This window comes from Centroberyx affinis, unplaced genomic scaffold (genome assembly GCF_046629955.1).
Source record: "Centroberyx affinis isolate AG114_WGS23_722 - 3 ecotype Tasmania unplaced genomic scaffold, CSIRO-AGI_Caff_v1 ptg000062l_1, whole genome shotgun sequence".
Classification (NCBI taxonomy): Eukaryota; Metazoa; Chordata; class Actinopteri; order Beryciformes; family Berycidae; genus Centroberyx; species Centroberyx affinis.
In genome coordinates, this window is record NW_027278773.1 from 3104 (window position 1) to 19833 (window position 16730).

The 16730-nt window shown below is 42.1% G+C and overlaps 1 protein-coding gene across 1 annotated transcript; it reads right to left on the reverse strand.

The window, feature by feature from the left end:
* Positions 1-7989: 7989 nt before the first annotated feature.
* On the reverse strand, positions 7990-15804 carry ercc6l (excision repair cross-complementation group 6-like). The gene is made up of 3 exons (XM_071519963.1): positions 15642-15804; positions 13990-14034; positions 7990-12878 (listed from the first exon to the last, which is right to left on the reverse strand). The coding sequence occupies exons 1-3, from the start codon at positions 15695-15697 to the stop codon at positions 9092-9094; spliced, it is 3888 nt and encodes a 1295-aa protein (XP_071376064.1). The 5' UTR covers positions 15698-15804; the 3' UTR covers positions 7990-9091.
* Between the last annotated feature and the right edge of the window lie 926 nt (positions 15805-16730).

Sequence of the window (16730 nt, forward strand, 5' to 3'; positions counted from 1 at the left end):
TGTCTTCAGTCTGTCTGTTGTCTTCAGTCTGTCTTTTGTCTTCAGTCTGTCTTTTGTCTTCAGTCTGTCTGTTGTCTTCAGTCTGTTGTCTTCAGTCTGTTGTCTTCAGTCTGTCTGTTGTCTTCAGTCTGTTGTCTTCAGTCTGTCTGTTGTCTTCAGTCTTTTCTTCATCCTGCTCTCTGCTGCTGTGAACCCAGTTTCCCCACAGAGATAATTAAAGATTTACCTAACCTAATCTAATTTAATCTATCCTAATCTCCTGACTTTCCCTCCTCTAACTGAACTCAGAGAAACAGCGTCAGCTCAGGTCTGGATCTGGATCTGGATCAGCTGCCGTGTTCAGGAGAGGTAAGATGTTCCGAAACCTCACCTGAACTTTACAGCCAATCACAGGCCGACTGAAGCCCCACCTGACCTCTGTAACACTTCCTGTTTTGCTGGTCGCAGCAGGTCGCCCACAGAGCCAGACAACCTGACCGCTAACTTTACCACACGATAACATCTGAACGCCTCGGTCATAAACGCTCTTTAGTCTTTGCCTGTTCCCAGACTTTGTCCCTGCTGGCCACCGTACGCTCTCTCTGACTGTGAGCCAATCAAATCATCGCAAAACAACGGCTCTGTATCAAACAGGCTCCTGATTGGCTGCCTGCTGGGCTGCTTTACGCAAAACAAACTTCTGCAAACTGATATATTCCTATGAAAAATGTGTATGAATTATGTTATATTATTCTTAGCAGGAGTGGAGATTGTTGTTTACTTTACAGCTGAGCCGAAACATTAATTTGGGACACCGAGTTACACTGAAAGTACTTCAGTACTGTTACAAAGTAATACTACCTCCAGACAGAATACTGCAGTACTGGAAGTCTGATCCTGTTCTGTAGCGGGAAAACTGTATGGAGACGAACCAGAGAGTGAGTCATCATCCAGAGGAACAGCAGAGTGTTCCTCTGTGTGTGTGTGTGTGTGTGTGTGTGTGTGTGTGTGTGTGTGTGTGTGTGTGTGTGTGTGTGTTTGGCTGAACAGTGAAAGTAGCTGCTGGTTCCTGTAAATGTAATTACTCAGCAGGGAGACAGACGACTAAACAGCTTCATACAGAACCAACTGGACTTCTAGACTTCTAGACTTCTAGAAAGTTCACCAGCAAAACACCAAAACTGTCTAACACAGATAAACAGAGAGGATTATTTTTCTACAATAAACTATCTCTCATAACAGAGGAGAGACCAAGTCAACTTCACTCCAGTCCCAAGTCAGTCTCAAGTCTAACTGTAGATTACCAAGTCAAGTCCAAGTCAAGTCCAAGTCCTTAATGTCAAGTCTCAAGTCTAAATGTAGAACAGCAAGTCAAGTCAGAACAAATCAAGAGTCCAGTATCAATTTAATATCTTAAAGAAAACTAAATATCTAGGACTTTTCAATGCAATATGGTTTTAACAGGATAAAAACTTGGTAAGAGCATCATGAGTTTGATTTCTATAATCAGTTTCAACTTCAATAAATTCAATCATTCCATACAAATTCAGAAAACAGAATTTAAATTCAGTCGTCTGCTGGAACAAATCTCATCACTTTCAATCTAAGTCATTTACACAAACACAAGATCTCAAGTCAAGACTTTAGAAACCTTTTCAAGTCATCAGAGTACAAGTCAGAGTCAAGTCTCAAGTCTAAATGTAGATTACCAAGTCAAGTCCATGTCATTAATGTCAAGTCTCAAGTCTAAATGTAGAACAGCAAGTCAAGTCAGAACAAATCAAGAGTCCAGTATCAATTTAATATCTTAAAGAAAACTAAATATCTAGGATGCAATATGGTACAACCTGCTGAAGGATTCCTCAACAGTCAGCAAGCACTTCTACTGCAAAGAGGCGTTCACGCACACACACACACACACACACACACACACACACGCACACACACACACACACACACACACACACACACACTGGGCCCAGTGTGTTTCCCTGCTCAGTCTGTTTCTTAGGTTGTAGCTGATGGAGAGCCGGCTGTTGGTGCTAAGCTGCTTAACACTGAACCACTGAACCTGCCTTCTCCCAGACGCCACACACACACACACACACACACACTAACCCTAACCCCCCCCCCCCCCACAAAATATATATCGGAATGTGTCCTTCTGTTCTTAGTTATTTTCCTGGTTAAATGTTCTCAGGTTGCCTGTTTGGAGAGTTAAACAGGTAAAACATGTTCTTCATTAAACTGAGAGCTGTCCAGCTGAACTCCAACCTGACAGACAGACAGACAGACAGACAGGCAGACAGACAGACAGACAGACAGACAGACAGACAGACAGGCAGGCAGACAGACAGGCAGGCAGACAGACAGACAGACAGACAGACAGACAGGATCTGCTGCTGTTTCTGTTTAGGAATTTTACACTGCTTCCAACTCCACCCCCCTCTGAGACACACATACATGTCCACATTTCACCAGAGGGGTCAGAGGTCAGAGGTCAGAGGTCAGGGTCTGACCCCCTGTACAGCAGTATAGACACGTTGGCTGTTTCCGGGATCAAACCTGTGACTCGGGGCTGTGTCTGTCACCTCGGCTGTACAAGTTTACAAGTTGAACTTAGTTAACTTATCTGTACAGTGACAAAACATTTTTATCACTTTGCAAACATTTTATAGTGTAGTATAGCATAGCAAAGTATAGTACAGTATTGTATAGTTCACTACAGCACAACACAGCATAGTGTATTATGGTGTAGTACAGAACAGTATAATGTAGGATAGCAACGTATTGTAATGTATAGTAATGTATCATATTGTGTAGTACAATACAGTATGGTACAGCAGTGTGTAGTGACATAGTAACGCATTGTACAGTAACATACACTAACATCACAGTAACGTGTAGTAATGTATACTAATGTAGAGTAGTATAGTACAGTATAGTGTACAATATAATATAATAATATAGTATAGTGTAGTAGTATAGTAGTACGGTATAGTAGTATAGTATGGTATAATAGTACAGTATAGTAGTATGGTACAGTAGTATAATATAGTAGTACGGCATAGTAGTATGGTACAGTATAGTAGTATGCTATAGTAGTACAGTGTAGTAGTATAGTATAGTAGTATGCTATAGTTTTACAGTATAGTAATATAGTATAGTATAGTAGTACAGTATAGCAGTATGGTATAGTAGTATAGTATAGTAGTACGCTATAGTAGCACAGTATAGTGATATGGTATAGTATAGTAGTACAATATAGCAGTATGATATAGTAGTATAGTATAGTAGTACAATATAGCAGTATGATATAGTAGTATAGTATAGTAGTATGGTATAGTAGTATAGTAATACGCTATAGTAGTACAGTGTAGTAACATAGTACAGTATAGTAGTAAAGTATAGTAGTATTGTATAGTAATATAGTATAGTATTATGGTATAGTAGTACGATACAGTAGTATCGTATAGTATAGTAGTACAGTATAGTAGAATAGTATAGTATAGTAGTACAGTATAGTAGTGTAGTATAGTAGTACAGTATAGTAGTATAGTATAGTATAGTAGTACAGTATAGTAGTGTAGTATAGTAGTATAGTAGTACAGTATAGTAGTATGGTACAGTAGTATAGTGTAGCCAGTATAGTATAGTAGTATGGTATAGTAGTATGGTACAGTAGTCCAGTATAGTAGTATGGTTTGATACAGTGCAGTATACTGCAGTATAGTATAGTAGTCCAGTATAGTAGTATGGTTTGATACGGTGCAGTATACTGCAGTATAGTATAGCAGTACAGTATAGTAGTATGGTTTGATACGGTGCAGTATACTGCAGTATAGTATAGCAGTACAGTATAGTAGTATGGTTTGATACGGTGCAGTATACTGCAGTATAGACAGATCCCAGTAAAGTATTGACTGAACTACTGGGTGACTGCAGTGTTGTTACTGGTGATGTCAATAAAGTTTGTCCGTTTCTGATTGGATTCTGATACCAGTGTGTCATCAATACTGACCAATCAGCAGCCACACCCAGAACACACACAGTACAGTACAGTACAGTATTGCATAGTATAGTACAGTATAGTGTAGTATAGTATAGTACAGCATGGTACAGTATACACACAGACTCGGTGCCGGCGTCACGGGGGGCACTGGGGGGCAATGCCTGTCCAAATGGGCTTTTGTGCCCCCCCCCCAAAATAAAAATAAAAAATTGAAGCCTAGAAGGTACTAAGATAAAACACACAAGATTCCTGAGCATTTATACTTTATATTTACATGTATATTAACTACATTTACGCTATTCTACTCATTATTTCGGGTGCTGCCCTAAGATAGGAGGATGCGGTCAATCTCATATTATTCCATTGCGCATGCGTTTGAGATCAGAGCTGCCACACGGATTTATCATTATGGATTTATCTTACAAAGTCTCTAAAAAGACACTGCGGTTCAAGGCTGGATTACAAAGCTTCTGGAAGGAGACGATCACACCGGAGCCTCAACCGTTCAGTTTGCTTCTGGGCAAAAAAAAAAAAAAAAGTCTCTCTGTGCAGCGATCCAGAGATATTTAGTAGCCTATGTCTTATAGGACATCGTTGACCTGAGGGGGTTAAAATACATAATATAGCCTACAATATAGCAGGCTACAAGTTCTATATTAGTGTCGTTGTATTGGTCCAAATTGGTCCATTTGGACGGGAGACGCGCAGCAGCAGTAAATAAATCAATGCGCATTATAAAAAAATATAAACATTGTAAATGTGCAGAGAAACCTGTTGCAGAGAAACCCTTATTAACAAGAGGCGTTTTGCTTATGCAAAGAAATAAATCTATTTAAATGAGATATTTGCTTGCCACAAAACAATTCTGTGAACTGACAAAGAATGAAATTAATAAGCTTTGTTAGTGAAATATCCTTCAAAAAGTGTAAACTAATGGCGTTCTATTATGATTTTTCTTATGTTACGTTGAAAAATCATTGCGCCCCCCCGAGAAAATCTAATGCCCGTCCATGAATTTGTTTCTCCCGCTGGGTCTGAACACACTGAAGACCTGAGGACAGACTGGACAGGCTGCTGAGACAATACAGTGATGTGATGATGTGATGGGAGTATAGTGTACTGTACAGTAGTATAGTATAGACGTGTAGTATAGTATAGTATAGTATAGTAGTGTATAATAGGATGTTTTGATACAGTGCTGTAGTATAGAAAGATCCCAGTAATGAAGTGTAGTTCTATACTGTACTACTACAGTATAGTAGTACAGTACAGTACAGCAGTACAGACTGATACTGACCAAACACAGTGACACAGACAAGCTGCTGAAACTACAGACAGTGAAGTGATGGAAATCAACTCACATTTATAAACAATTATATATTCAGAAACATAAAAATATGTCTTACTGCCTGCTTCCCCTTGACAGAGTCATCCCGACTGCACGAGCATCAGGTCGATAGTATACATGAATGAATAAATAAATGAAGGCTAAATAAATAGTGATGTCAGAGTGTAACTGTGACAGACTGTCCCACAGACAGCGGGACAGGCTGGAGGAGAGCCCGCTGCTCCTCTCCAACACACACTCATATAAAACAAGTCATTACAGTAGTAAGCTGTTTCCTGACCTGAGCGGAGCGGCTCCGCGACCAGCAGCAAGACCAGCCACAGCAGGCCGACCCCCATCTTCATGTGGAAACTGTCTCTGTCTTCTTCTTCTTCTCTTTCTTCTGGTTTTCCAGGCGCTTCCGTACCTCGAGCCTTTCCCACATAATGCTAAAAACCAGGAGTCATTTTCTTCTTCGGCCGAGCCATTCCTGTCCCAGCCGCTCGCCCTGGATGGTCTACAGAGCCAGAGGGATTTCACCCGCAGCCAAACCTCTGACTGCTGTTTTAATTATGATGATATTTGTTATTGAATCCGCTTTCTGTCTGTTTGCTGTAATAAACCGGGCGGCTCCGCTCCTCTGAAGTCTCTCCCCACCGTGTCGGCCCGGGTATTTCTATCCCAGTAAACTCGACTGGAATCTCAACAAGGGTCAAGTGAGCAGCAGTGAGAACGACTTCCTGTGGCGCTTTTCAAAATCAAAATAAGAGTTCCCCGTACGAAAAAAAAAGAAAAAAAAGGACTACAGCATTCCTGTAATTAATTTATCAGAAGATTACTCTGCAAATATCACAGATGCCTACTATACTATAATATACTTCGTACGTATAGGAAAATTATAGTGGTTAAAGGAGATTTTAAAAAATACCATAACGTACAACAGGGTAACTATAAACCTATCACTAAACTAACAAGCTGTTAGTCCCTATTGGAATGTTATAGGGAAATTATAGTGATACATAGGCTATAGTGATATATATTGATAAAAAAACGTCCAATAAGGTCAATATAAACTCATTATTGAGTATCACAGTACACACACTATAAGCCCTAAAATGAATTTTAAGGCAATATTATAGTGATTTTTCTGTTTTTCTTTTTATATATATATTTTGAGATTCACTAAGTAACAAGCAGAGGTAAAATAGGAATTAGAGTAGCCTATATTTATTGGGAAGAGTATGTTAATTTTAAGACTCTTCTTGAAATCATTTTCATAGCTTATGATATTATGTAATACAGAAATAAAGTAGATAAAATATAATTTAGATATTATATAGGAATTTTATGTTTTCCATCGACACAATTCTTACTGCCAGTGATTTATTGATCATAGCAGAAGGGTAAACTAAACTATGATCATCAAACATCAAACAACCATCAAAGGAAACAAAAATCATTTTATTTTAAGTATTTATCTTTTTTACCATAGTCCTGTCACCGCTGATTATGAAGTGTACGATGAATTTATATTAAAAACATTTGTCAGCCTAACAAGGTGGTGACTGTAAATCATTCTGTAAAGGTGTGTGAAGTGAGTTCAGCTGGTTTACACTTCGCTGGAGTTTCTGCACTGTGGAGCTTGTTGTGCCCGGGCTTTTATTTTGAAGCTAAACCAGAAGACGTTTTTCTGTTAGTTTCTACTCCAGCAGAAAGGTTATAAACTGCGCATGCGTCCCATATCGGAATGTGGCGTGCAGCAAACTAAACGCACCTTCATCCAGCTTTAAAAGAAGAGAAGAAGACATCAGAAACAGAACTGATTCAGCTGCACGAGCACGCTTTGTTCGAACCTCAACCGGAAGTGAAACTGCAGAATATTAACCTTGACGGGTTTCTGACACCAAGACACCGCCCGCCGGGGTGTCGGGACGCGCAATCGAGCGCACCTCTAAAGATTTGCGCTGCAAGCCAATGGCAGGGAAGATTTTATCATAGTGGTCGCCGATTGGCTGAGAGCTTAATGCAACAGGAGACATCTATGATGCCTTCAGGTGTTTCTGGTAAAATGCATAAACTCGAAAAATGATTTTGCGACTCACAGTAACAACAAAACATTCAGTTAAGAGTCAAGTTACAAGCAGCTGAGAGTCTGAACTGACGACCGTCTGTCTTTTAAACCTCACACTGAATTAGGGTCCTTCTGTTTTACTAAATACTAATTTTTCTCTTACGTAAGTCCATTTTTACTAAATACTTTACTAAATTGTTGGAAACTGTTGAGTGATTCACAGTGAGAAGAGTAAAGCACTTTCTTTTTTTAAATTTATTTTCTGTGACTTGTCTATTTCTTTTGTAATTTTAATTAATTCAGTAATGGTTTTTTTCACTATTCTATTGAAAATGTCTTTCACACCAGTAGCCACAGAGCCACAGTCTGATATCATCCTCACTTTCCTCTGTGGTTTCAGGTACAGACTGAGGCTTCAGGTCTCAACCGTGAGTCTGGTAAACTGGGTCAACACCAGGATGTGGGAAACCCTCCGCTAAGGCAACGACAAACTGTTTCTTTATGACTAACCAACCAAACACTGCTGGGAATTTGCTTTTTGTCTGATACAGTCCCACCATGAAATAACTACAATGGATTCAATAACAAAACTATGCTTTATTAAAGAAGTATAAAGGTCCCGCTGACAGATCTCTGAACTCTGAATGCAACAAATGTAGCTGAAAACAAAAGACAGTTTCCTTTTTAAGAGAATCTTTGAATTACATACAGTATATACAAAGAGCACAAGTTCCAAAAAGGGAAAAACAAAATTATATGAAACCCACCTATTCTTATATATGTTATAGATATGTAGAAATGCAGTTATTGTCTAAACATAATGGCTGAACGAACACATACCATATTACACAGCAGAGGTACTTCCAAATACAAGTTTCCCATAAAACAAACATAATTTAGTTTTTAACCATATTTCTTAAAATAAACACATATCCATCGCTATATTGGCCAGCTGAACACATGCATCCATTACATCACAGCATCTCCTCCAATTACACATTCGTTTTCCATAGAACAACCACCGGATCACATACAAATATGATACATGTTTATACAGCAATGTTAAATGAGCACATGTATGTTGAACTAGCATGTTTGTGCAAATGTAAACTGTTACTTTGAACATCAGCAGAGCTGACGCTTCTGACTGGAGGCTTTTTAGGATGTCATCAAAGACTCTCCAACCACATAACAAGCAGCAAGCATTAGATTAATACACTGCAATCAGCTGAGGTGCTGAGGTGGTGACATCATCATCGCTATGTAAGGCTAAGCCCAAAGGGAGGCGGCGTCATTATGGGAGGGATCAGTGTCCGAAATTAACTTTTTGGCTCACCTTCTAAGGAATTAATTTACTTGCCATAAATAATTACTATACATTTTTCATAGAAATATGCCACCATCAATATTTTCAATGTTATTTTGTAAATTGAATCAGATACAGTGTGTTAATTAATCAAGGCTGTATTCATCACAAAGTGCAGCAGAATTTAAATTACAAGGAAGAATCTGAAGTGTAGTTTTAGAGCAGGAAAAGACTAAAGACTGTGTACATCTGATGCTTCAAATGTTACTGTCTCAAAAAGTTAGCGGGCAGTTTGGCGGGTGGGCCTTATGGATTTATCCATCAAGGACCAATTTTAATTTTCGGGTGTTAATTTTGAACCCTGGTAGGCGTTTATTTCCCACACCAGGGCTGCCATCAGTTCTGAGTTCTCTGGCTCAGCTGGCGGTACAGCTGTATCGTCATGAGCTGGACCTCAGGGTCGCCGGGTGTGATGTCGATGGCCCTCAACAGGAAGCCGAGTGCGTCGTCCAGCTTCCCCTCGCTGTGGCACTGCTTTCCTCTCCTGACCAGGAAGTCGTAGCTCCCGTCCTCCGAGTTCGAGAGCGACTCCTCGTCGTTGTGGTCTGTGAGCGCCGGGTCAGCCGCGCACTGGTCCATTCTCTCAGTGGAAGCTAGTTCTGGGTCGCTGGTGGATTCCTCCGGGTTACTGCTCACTTCCTCTCCAGAGGCAGACTCAACAGCAGCGTCCTCCGACTCATATGACTCCTCCTCCTCCTCCTCTTCTTTTTCACTCTCCTCTTCATCCTCTGTGTTTAGCGTCTCTCCGTTGGTTTCCTCCAGCTGAAGCTTATCACCAGACGAACCGCTGATTTCCTCTCCTTCGCTAATGTCAGAATGATTATCTGAAACATCTTCACTGTAATAGTCATCATCACCGTCGTCCTCATCAGCCATGTCTTCATCGAGGTTCTCTACATCTTCGATCATGGACTGGACGAGGGAATGTCTCGAGGCCACGGAGGTGTTCCCGCCAACGCTCTTCCGCGACTTGAGAGGAGTGGATCCAGATCGAACCAGTTTAGGTGTGGAGGCTCCCAGCGCCTGGAAAGATTCCTCAAGTTGGCTACTCTCTGACTGCTGCCCATCGTCATCATTTTCCTCTTCCTCCTCACTATCATAAATCACTGCTGCTCTTTTCTTCTTGGTAGTGATTATCGAGTTGTCCATTGACCCGTTTAATTCAGAGACATGGGAGCCGTTAATACTTCGCTCAATCTCTTCTTTATCTCTTCTCTCACGGAGGGATTTATCAACATTAAAACTACCCTCCATCTGTAGCTGTGAGAGCAGCTTCATCTCTTGGTTTTCAGTTTCCTCTTCCATCATATCATTGTCTGGGAACATGTCGCTGTCCTCCAGCTGTAAATTGAAGTTGCCTTCAAAGGACTCGAGCCCTGTGCTCAGTTTGGATGATGCGTCTGCTTTTAAGCTTGCATTGGACATCTGTAAGACAGAAAGTCTCTTATTCCGCAGTGGAGTGACATGTTGCCCCTCACCCCCAGCGAATAACTGATTCTTTGAGCCGCTGTATGTCGAGAGTGACATTTCATTTTGCTGCTGTTCATCTTCATCAAATATTGCTGTAACGTATTCCAGACTGGCATCGCCTGCCTCAGCAGCAGCGACGTCGGTCATTACCAACGACTCTTCCATCACCTCCTGAACAGAATCATCTGCTGCTTCAAAGTCACTCGGTTCCTTCTTGAAAGACTGGTGTTTGGGAGAATCCAGGTTCAGCTCTGCAAGCTTATCTTGGTGAACTTCTGGAACAGGTTGTTCTTCTGTCATACTTTCATCTACAGTTAGATCAATCACCTGGTTACTTAGATCTTGTCCGCCATCCTCCTCGCCAGAACCAGACGGGTCCAGCTCCACCACAACCGGTGACCTGTTGGAGCTGTCATGGGGTTGTGGGAAGGAGGGACTGGGCCTTGCATTTCTTGGTTTCTTCTCATTTGACCGCTCCCTGTTGTGTTGATCCGGTTGTCTGAGCCAGGCTGGCTCTGTGCTCGATGCCATGCTCTCCGCCAGCTGCATCTGCAACTCCGACTCAGCCTTCATCAACTCCTGAGCCTTCTGGACCCTCCCCTCGATGTAATTGTGTGCTTCCTGGTCCTCGGGGGCCTCGTCATGGTTGACGTCGAGAGAGAACATGAGGTCGTGATCAGAGATGCCAAACATCTCCATGGTGTGGAGGTAGGCGATGTGTTCATCCAGCTCAGGATCTGTCCGCCGGTGTCTGGAGTGCAGGGATTGGAGCTGCATCTGGGTGGAGGAGGACCGCGTCTCCTGCAGCGTGAAGAGCTCCTTCAGCTCCTGCTTGCTGAAGTAGCGGAATGGATTCTTCTTGTCTCCGGTGGTCTGTCTGATGAGGGAATCTTTAAAAATTTGCCGTCTGTAGATCTTCTCCTCCACCGTTCCACAGGTGATCAGCCTGTAGATGACCACGTTTTCAGTCTGGCCGATGCGGTACGCTCTGTCAACAGCCTGAGCATCTGTGGCTGGGTTCCAGCTGGGGTCGTAGATCACAACTCTGTTTGCTGCCGTCAAGGTGATTCCAACTCCGCCTACCTGGGTGGTCAGGAGGAAGACGGAGTACCGCTTGTCTGTCTGGAAGAGCGAGATGCGCTTCTCTCTCTCGGCGAGCTGAGTTATCGTACCGTCCAGTCTCATCGTTTTGAAGCCTCTGTTGCCAAGGACGCGTTCGATGATGTCAAGAACCTTCCTGTAATGAGCAAAGATGAGCGTGCGGTGACCTTCCTGTTTGAGCCTCTCGAGAAGCGCGATCAGAAACACGAGCTTTCCGGACTCCGATATTAATGTTTCGTCGGGAACGTTGGCGATGCTGTGAGCCGCCGACTCGGTGTCGTCATCCTGTTGGCTTTCGGCTGTATTCTCCTCCAGGCCTAACTGAGCCATAGCTGCAGCAGAGAGCAGTCTTGGGTGGTCACACAACTTCTTCAGGATGGTCAGTTCAGCGAGAGGTGACCTGGAGGTCATCAGCAGCTCCTTGATGTGGTCCAGTGAAAGAAACTGCCTGTATATGTCTTCCTGGATCGCGCTCAGGTATGTCCAAACGATTAGGTCGTTCTTCCTCGTCAGTGTTGGCATGACCGCTCCAGCTTCTTTTGGATGATTTGGGACTTGGCCATCCTTGTTGTCTGAGTATTGTTCTTTCACCTGTGTGCTGTTCATTTTCTTCTTCTGCACCTCAGCTTTTGTCCTGCGGAGGAAGTAGGGATTTATAATAGCCATCAGGTTCTCAGACATCTTAAACCCGAGAGCCTTCTCCCCAGGAGTGGCGTCCTTCTCCCTGGCACGTGTGATGGGGTTCTCATACTCAGTTTTGAACGTTTTAGCTGTGCCGAGGAGGGTGCCTTGGCAAGCAAAGTCAAAGAGAGCCCACATTTCTCTCAGGTTGTTCTGGACTGGAGTGCCTGTTAGAAGAACACGGTTTCTGGCGGGTATGGCGTAGGCACTTTTGGCCGTTTTCGTGGATGCGGTTTTTATCTTGTGTGCTTCGTCCAGGATCATGTAGTCCCATTTGAACTCTTGGCCACCATAGGATGCCACGAGCTGCCAGTTGTTGATAAGCATTTGGTACGTGGTGATGATCACGCCACCCCGCCTCTGAATTTTCTCCAAATTCCTGGTCCGCTCCGCTTTGCTGGTGCCGTGAAACTCCTTAACCCTCATGCCAGGAGTCCACTTGGCGAACTCTTTGGTCCAGTTTGTGATGAGTGATGTTGGCATGACAAGCAGAGTGTGTTTCACCAGCTCAGCATCGTACATGCCGGAGAGGAAGGAGATGACCTGGATGGTCTTCCCGAGGCCCATGTCGTCTGCCAGGATCCCCCCCTTACGGCCGTCTCTGTACAGACTGTACAAGAAGGCCACTCCGTCTCTCTGGTGCTCATACAGCTTGTCGTGTAATTCTCTGAAAAGCATTAAGCCGCTGTTGTTGATGTTGACAAACTCTTCGTCTTCACTCTCTGATCCTTGCTGTGCTATAACCTCTTCGATTCTCTTTATTCTGCTTTTAAGTTTCTCACTTGGGTGAACGCCATAAGCCAACTTGAAGAGTTCCAACGCTTTAGGCATATTTCCTTGTCTGGCAACCTCTTTACCATCCCGAATGTATCTGCAAAAGAAATGAAACAGGGCATCAGTTGTTTATTAATCATACAATGCTGTACTCTAGTGCACTAAAAGTTGAATTTGGATGGCACTGGAGCTGCAGAGAGTGATGTGCTTGTCTGAGAAAATAAAATGAGATTGAAACAGCAGAAGAGACTAAATTTCGCTGTCATCAGACAGTGACTGGTGGATCCCAGAGGCCTGTCCTGTTGATCATTAACCAAACGGGCAGGGCTTTTGTTTCTTCTGAAATAACACTAGCATCAGTCACAGCTCCACACACATTTACAGATCTCTGCCACAGCAGAAGTGTAGCAGAAGTCGTGTGTAAAAAGTCAGCCAACTGAGAGGCCTGCCTGAGCTGTGACTGATGACTTGTCTGCATTTCCAGCTCTTGGAGCAAAATACTTTTCAGCCATTATATATCTAATATCTATGTACGCATTTACAGATTTGTCTACACATTTACAAATCTCAATACACTTGCAAATCTGAATAGAGATTTGGAGATTTTTTTTTACGTTTACAAATCTGATTACGCACACACAGATTGAGTTACAGTTACACAACTCTCCACACACATTTGCAAATAGTTCTGCTACAATAACGGCCCCATACTTACACTGGATTTAGAGACGTTAACCTGTATGACTGTTGAACGTCTCTCGGTGCAAAATGGCGGCTCTAGAAAGAAGCCCTCGCTCTTTGATTCTGAGGGACTGACACCAAAACCTGACGTTTACCGCTGAGGTTTTACATCCTGAAACATTTTCTCATATCAAACTGGAAACATCTGGAGGTGACGTCACCTCGTCTGTGATTGGCCGGTTATCCATCAAGAAGAAAAACACAACAAACTACTGAATGGAGCCAGGAAGGCACCAATAGCTGTTTTTAAATGTGTTACAGTGTTTCAGGGAGAATATTTCCTTTAAAGGGGAACTAACAAAATGGCAGCCGTAACAGCAGACTGGGACAGGATGGAGTATACAGCTTCCTGGGTGGCAGAGTTAGCAGAAGACAGACTGGTGTTTTCAAACCAACTGCTGCTGCAAAAACCAAAACTATTACAGAGATGTAGAGTAGAGAGTCATATGTTTTTTCCTGGCAGTTACCTGTGGTAGGTCTCCATCTTGTCGTCTGTATCGATCGTCATGGATCTGTCAAAACAAAGTCTGGGTCAGTGACATCATCGCACCTACAGCCAAACTCCATCCAACACACAACTACACCTAAACCCAGTGAGACCAGCTTGAGCATGGTGGCATCCAATGGTTGCAATGAATTACAATTTTTCTCGTCTCGGTATGCTGTAATGCTGTTATTTTGCATAACCTGCAGATATGCTGTAATTCATACACTTTTATTCATATATATATTTACTTAATATGTTGTTCTAGTGTTCCAGTTGTAAGTTGTGTTATGTTCAATAATATTTGCTCTATTATTTACTAGGGCTGGGCAATATATCAATATTATATCGATATCGTGATATGAGACTAGATATCGCCTTAGATTTTGGATATGGTAATATGGTGATATGGCATAAGTGTCTTTTCCTGGTTTTAAAGGCTGCATTACAGTAAAGTGATGTCATTTTCTGAACTTACCAGACTGTTCTAGCTGTTCTATTATTTGCCTTTACCCACTTAGTCATTATATCCACATTACTGATGATTATTTATCAAAAATCTCATTGTGTAAATATTTTGTGAAAGCACCAATATTCATCCCTACAATATTGTCGCGATATCGATATCGTAGTATTTGGTCAAAAATATTGTGATATTTGATTTTGTCCATATCGCCCAGCCCTACTTACAACTTAACATTTAGCCCACATCATAGAAAATACCAAGATATATATTGTGTATCGCCATTCAGCCTAAAAATACTGAGATATGATTTTTGGTCCATATTGCCCAGCCCTATTATTTACATCTTTCTCTTTGCTGTACTCTATTACCATTTACTGTTGCAATGAGCCAAAGGGATCAATAAAGTTTCATCTGATCTTTACAGTCATTTTTGAGTGGCAACAGAGAGTCAGCTAAATGACTAAACTGTAAAATGTCATGAAGACTATCACTTATTGATAACTTGCAGTGATTGATTACTAAAGTAAAACAGTATAATAAAGGACAGTTCCGCCCTCAGACAGTCAGATCTCACCAGTCTGTGAGTTATTTAGTGATGAAGAGTTATAATTTACTTGTTTGGTGAACCCACTTTCCCTCAACCTGCCTCTTCTACTTCTACTGCAGTTAGTGATTTACTACATTTCCCAGAATGCCTTTCAGCCACCCACAGCTGTACACAGAGCACACCGCTCACATTTTTCGTTTATGAAAAAGTAGCCTAGGCCTAATCCTATAACAAATTATACAAACAAACTATTATCATGTTAAAATGCCAAAAACAACACAACTGTAACTCTCTCCTGTTATATCACTACAGGAATATTATGGCGATACCATGGGAGATTAAAGAAATACCATAAAGTACGATATAGTGACACTGTGAGTCTCTTTAGTATTATTATAGTGATACTGTAAGACATAAAGATACTGTACAGTACAATAACACAACACACTACCAGCCTCACAATATTACAGGAATGTTATGGTGATTTTTTATTTCTGGTTCTCAAACTCTCCACACCATCCACCCTCTGCTGCCAAAACCACAACTCAGCTAACTGATCCTGATGCTAGCCGGCTGTTAGCATCAATGCTAACTGTTAACATTCTGCGTTGTCGTTACTCACTTTTCCAGTTTCTCAGAAATCTCCTCGACCTGCCCGCTGTGATGCGACACGTCCATGTTTTCTTCCCGTGTTTCACCACGAGGACGAAGCGCCTCCAGTCAGACCGTTAATGTTTTATCGAACAAATCAACAACAACAATAAAAAACACAACCGGCCGCAGCGCGAGCTTCTCTGACCCAACTCTCTGTTTCCGTTTGGTTGAACTCAGTCTGTTATGTTTGAACGCGCAGTCTTTTCCCCCGCCACACGCATCCAGCCAATCAGACAGCACGCTGCAGTGACGTCAAGGTTACGCTGTCGAATCGCTGCAACGGAAATGTCCAGTGGGCGGAACCAAGGGCAACACAACCAATGGGAAGAAGAGAGAGAACGATGATTAAAGGGGAATGCCAAGGTTTTATATTACCGGAATGCCCATAAATTTCAGCTTTGGCTTACAGATATGCCGTTTAGAGTGAAGGAAACAAAAGTAATATTTTTTTTAAATATACCAGGTACCAAAACTCTTTACTTTACTCTATATAACTTTATAATGTATTCTCTGCTGTTTCCTCCTGTCTGTAAAGCCAAAGGCAAACTCTCCCCTCTCCCTGAGAACATGAAGTTCAGCTCTACTGTATTTTATTGTATTCTACTTCAGTCTATCTGTTCCCTGTATGATGCTCAGTCAGCTGTCTCTGCATCAGGAGTCTCTGCAGCAGTCTGTTAAACAGCCTGACAGCACGACTGACCAGCTGCTCAGGAAACACTTTATCACTCATGTTACTGATGTCCATTAGAACACTGGTTCTCAACGTGGGGTCCGGGGACCACCAGGGGTCCTTGAGGGGGTTCCAGGGGGTCCCCAGCAAATTGATGAATTGTTAAACTTCAGCATTATTTCATTTACAAGAAGTTAACACAATTAGAGAATGTAGAAGAATGACTGTTCTGATCATAGTTTCTCTGTTATCTCTCTACCTACAATACAGACAGTCATGGGATTCTGGACAAAATCATATCTGACAATAAAAATATTCTCAGATTTGGGTCCGAGAGACAAAATCTCAACAAATGGGGGTCCGTGGCCTTAATTTGTACTAAATTAG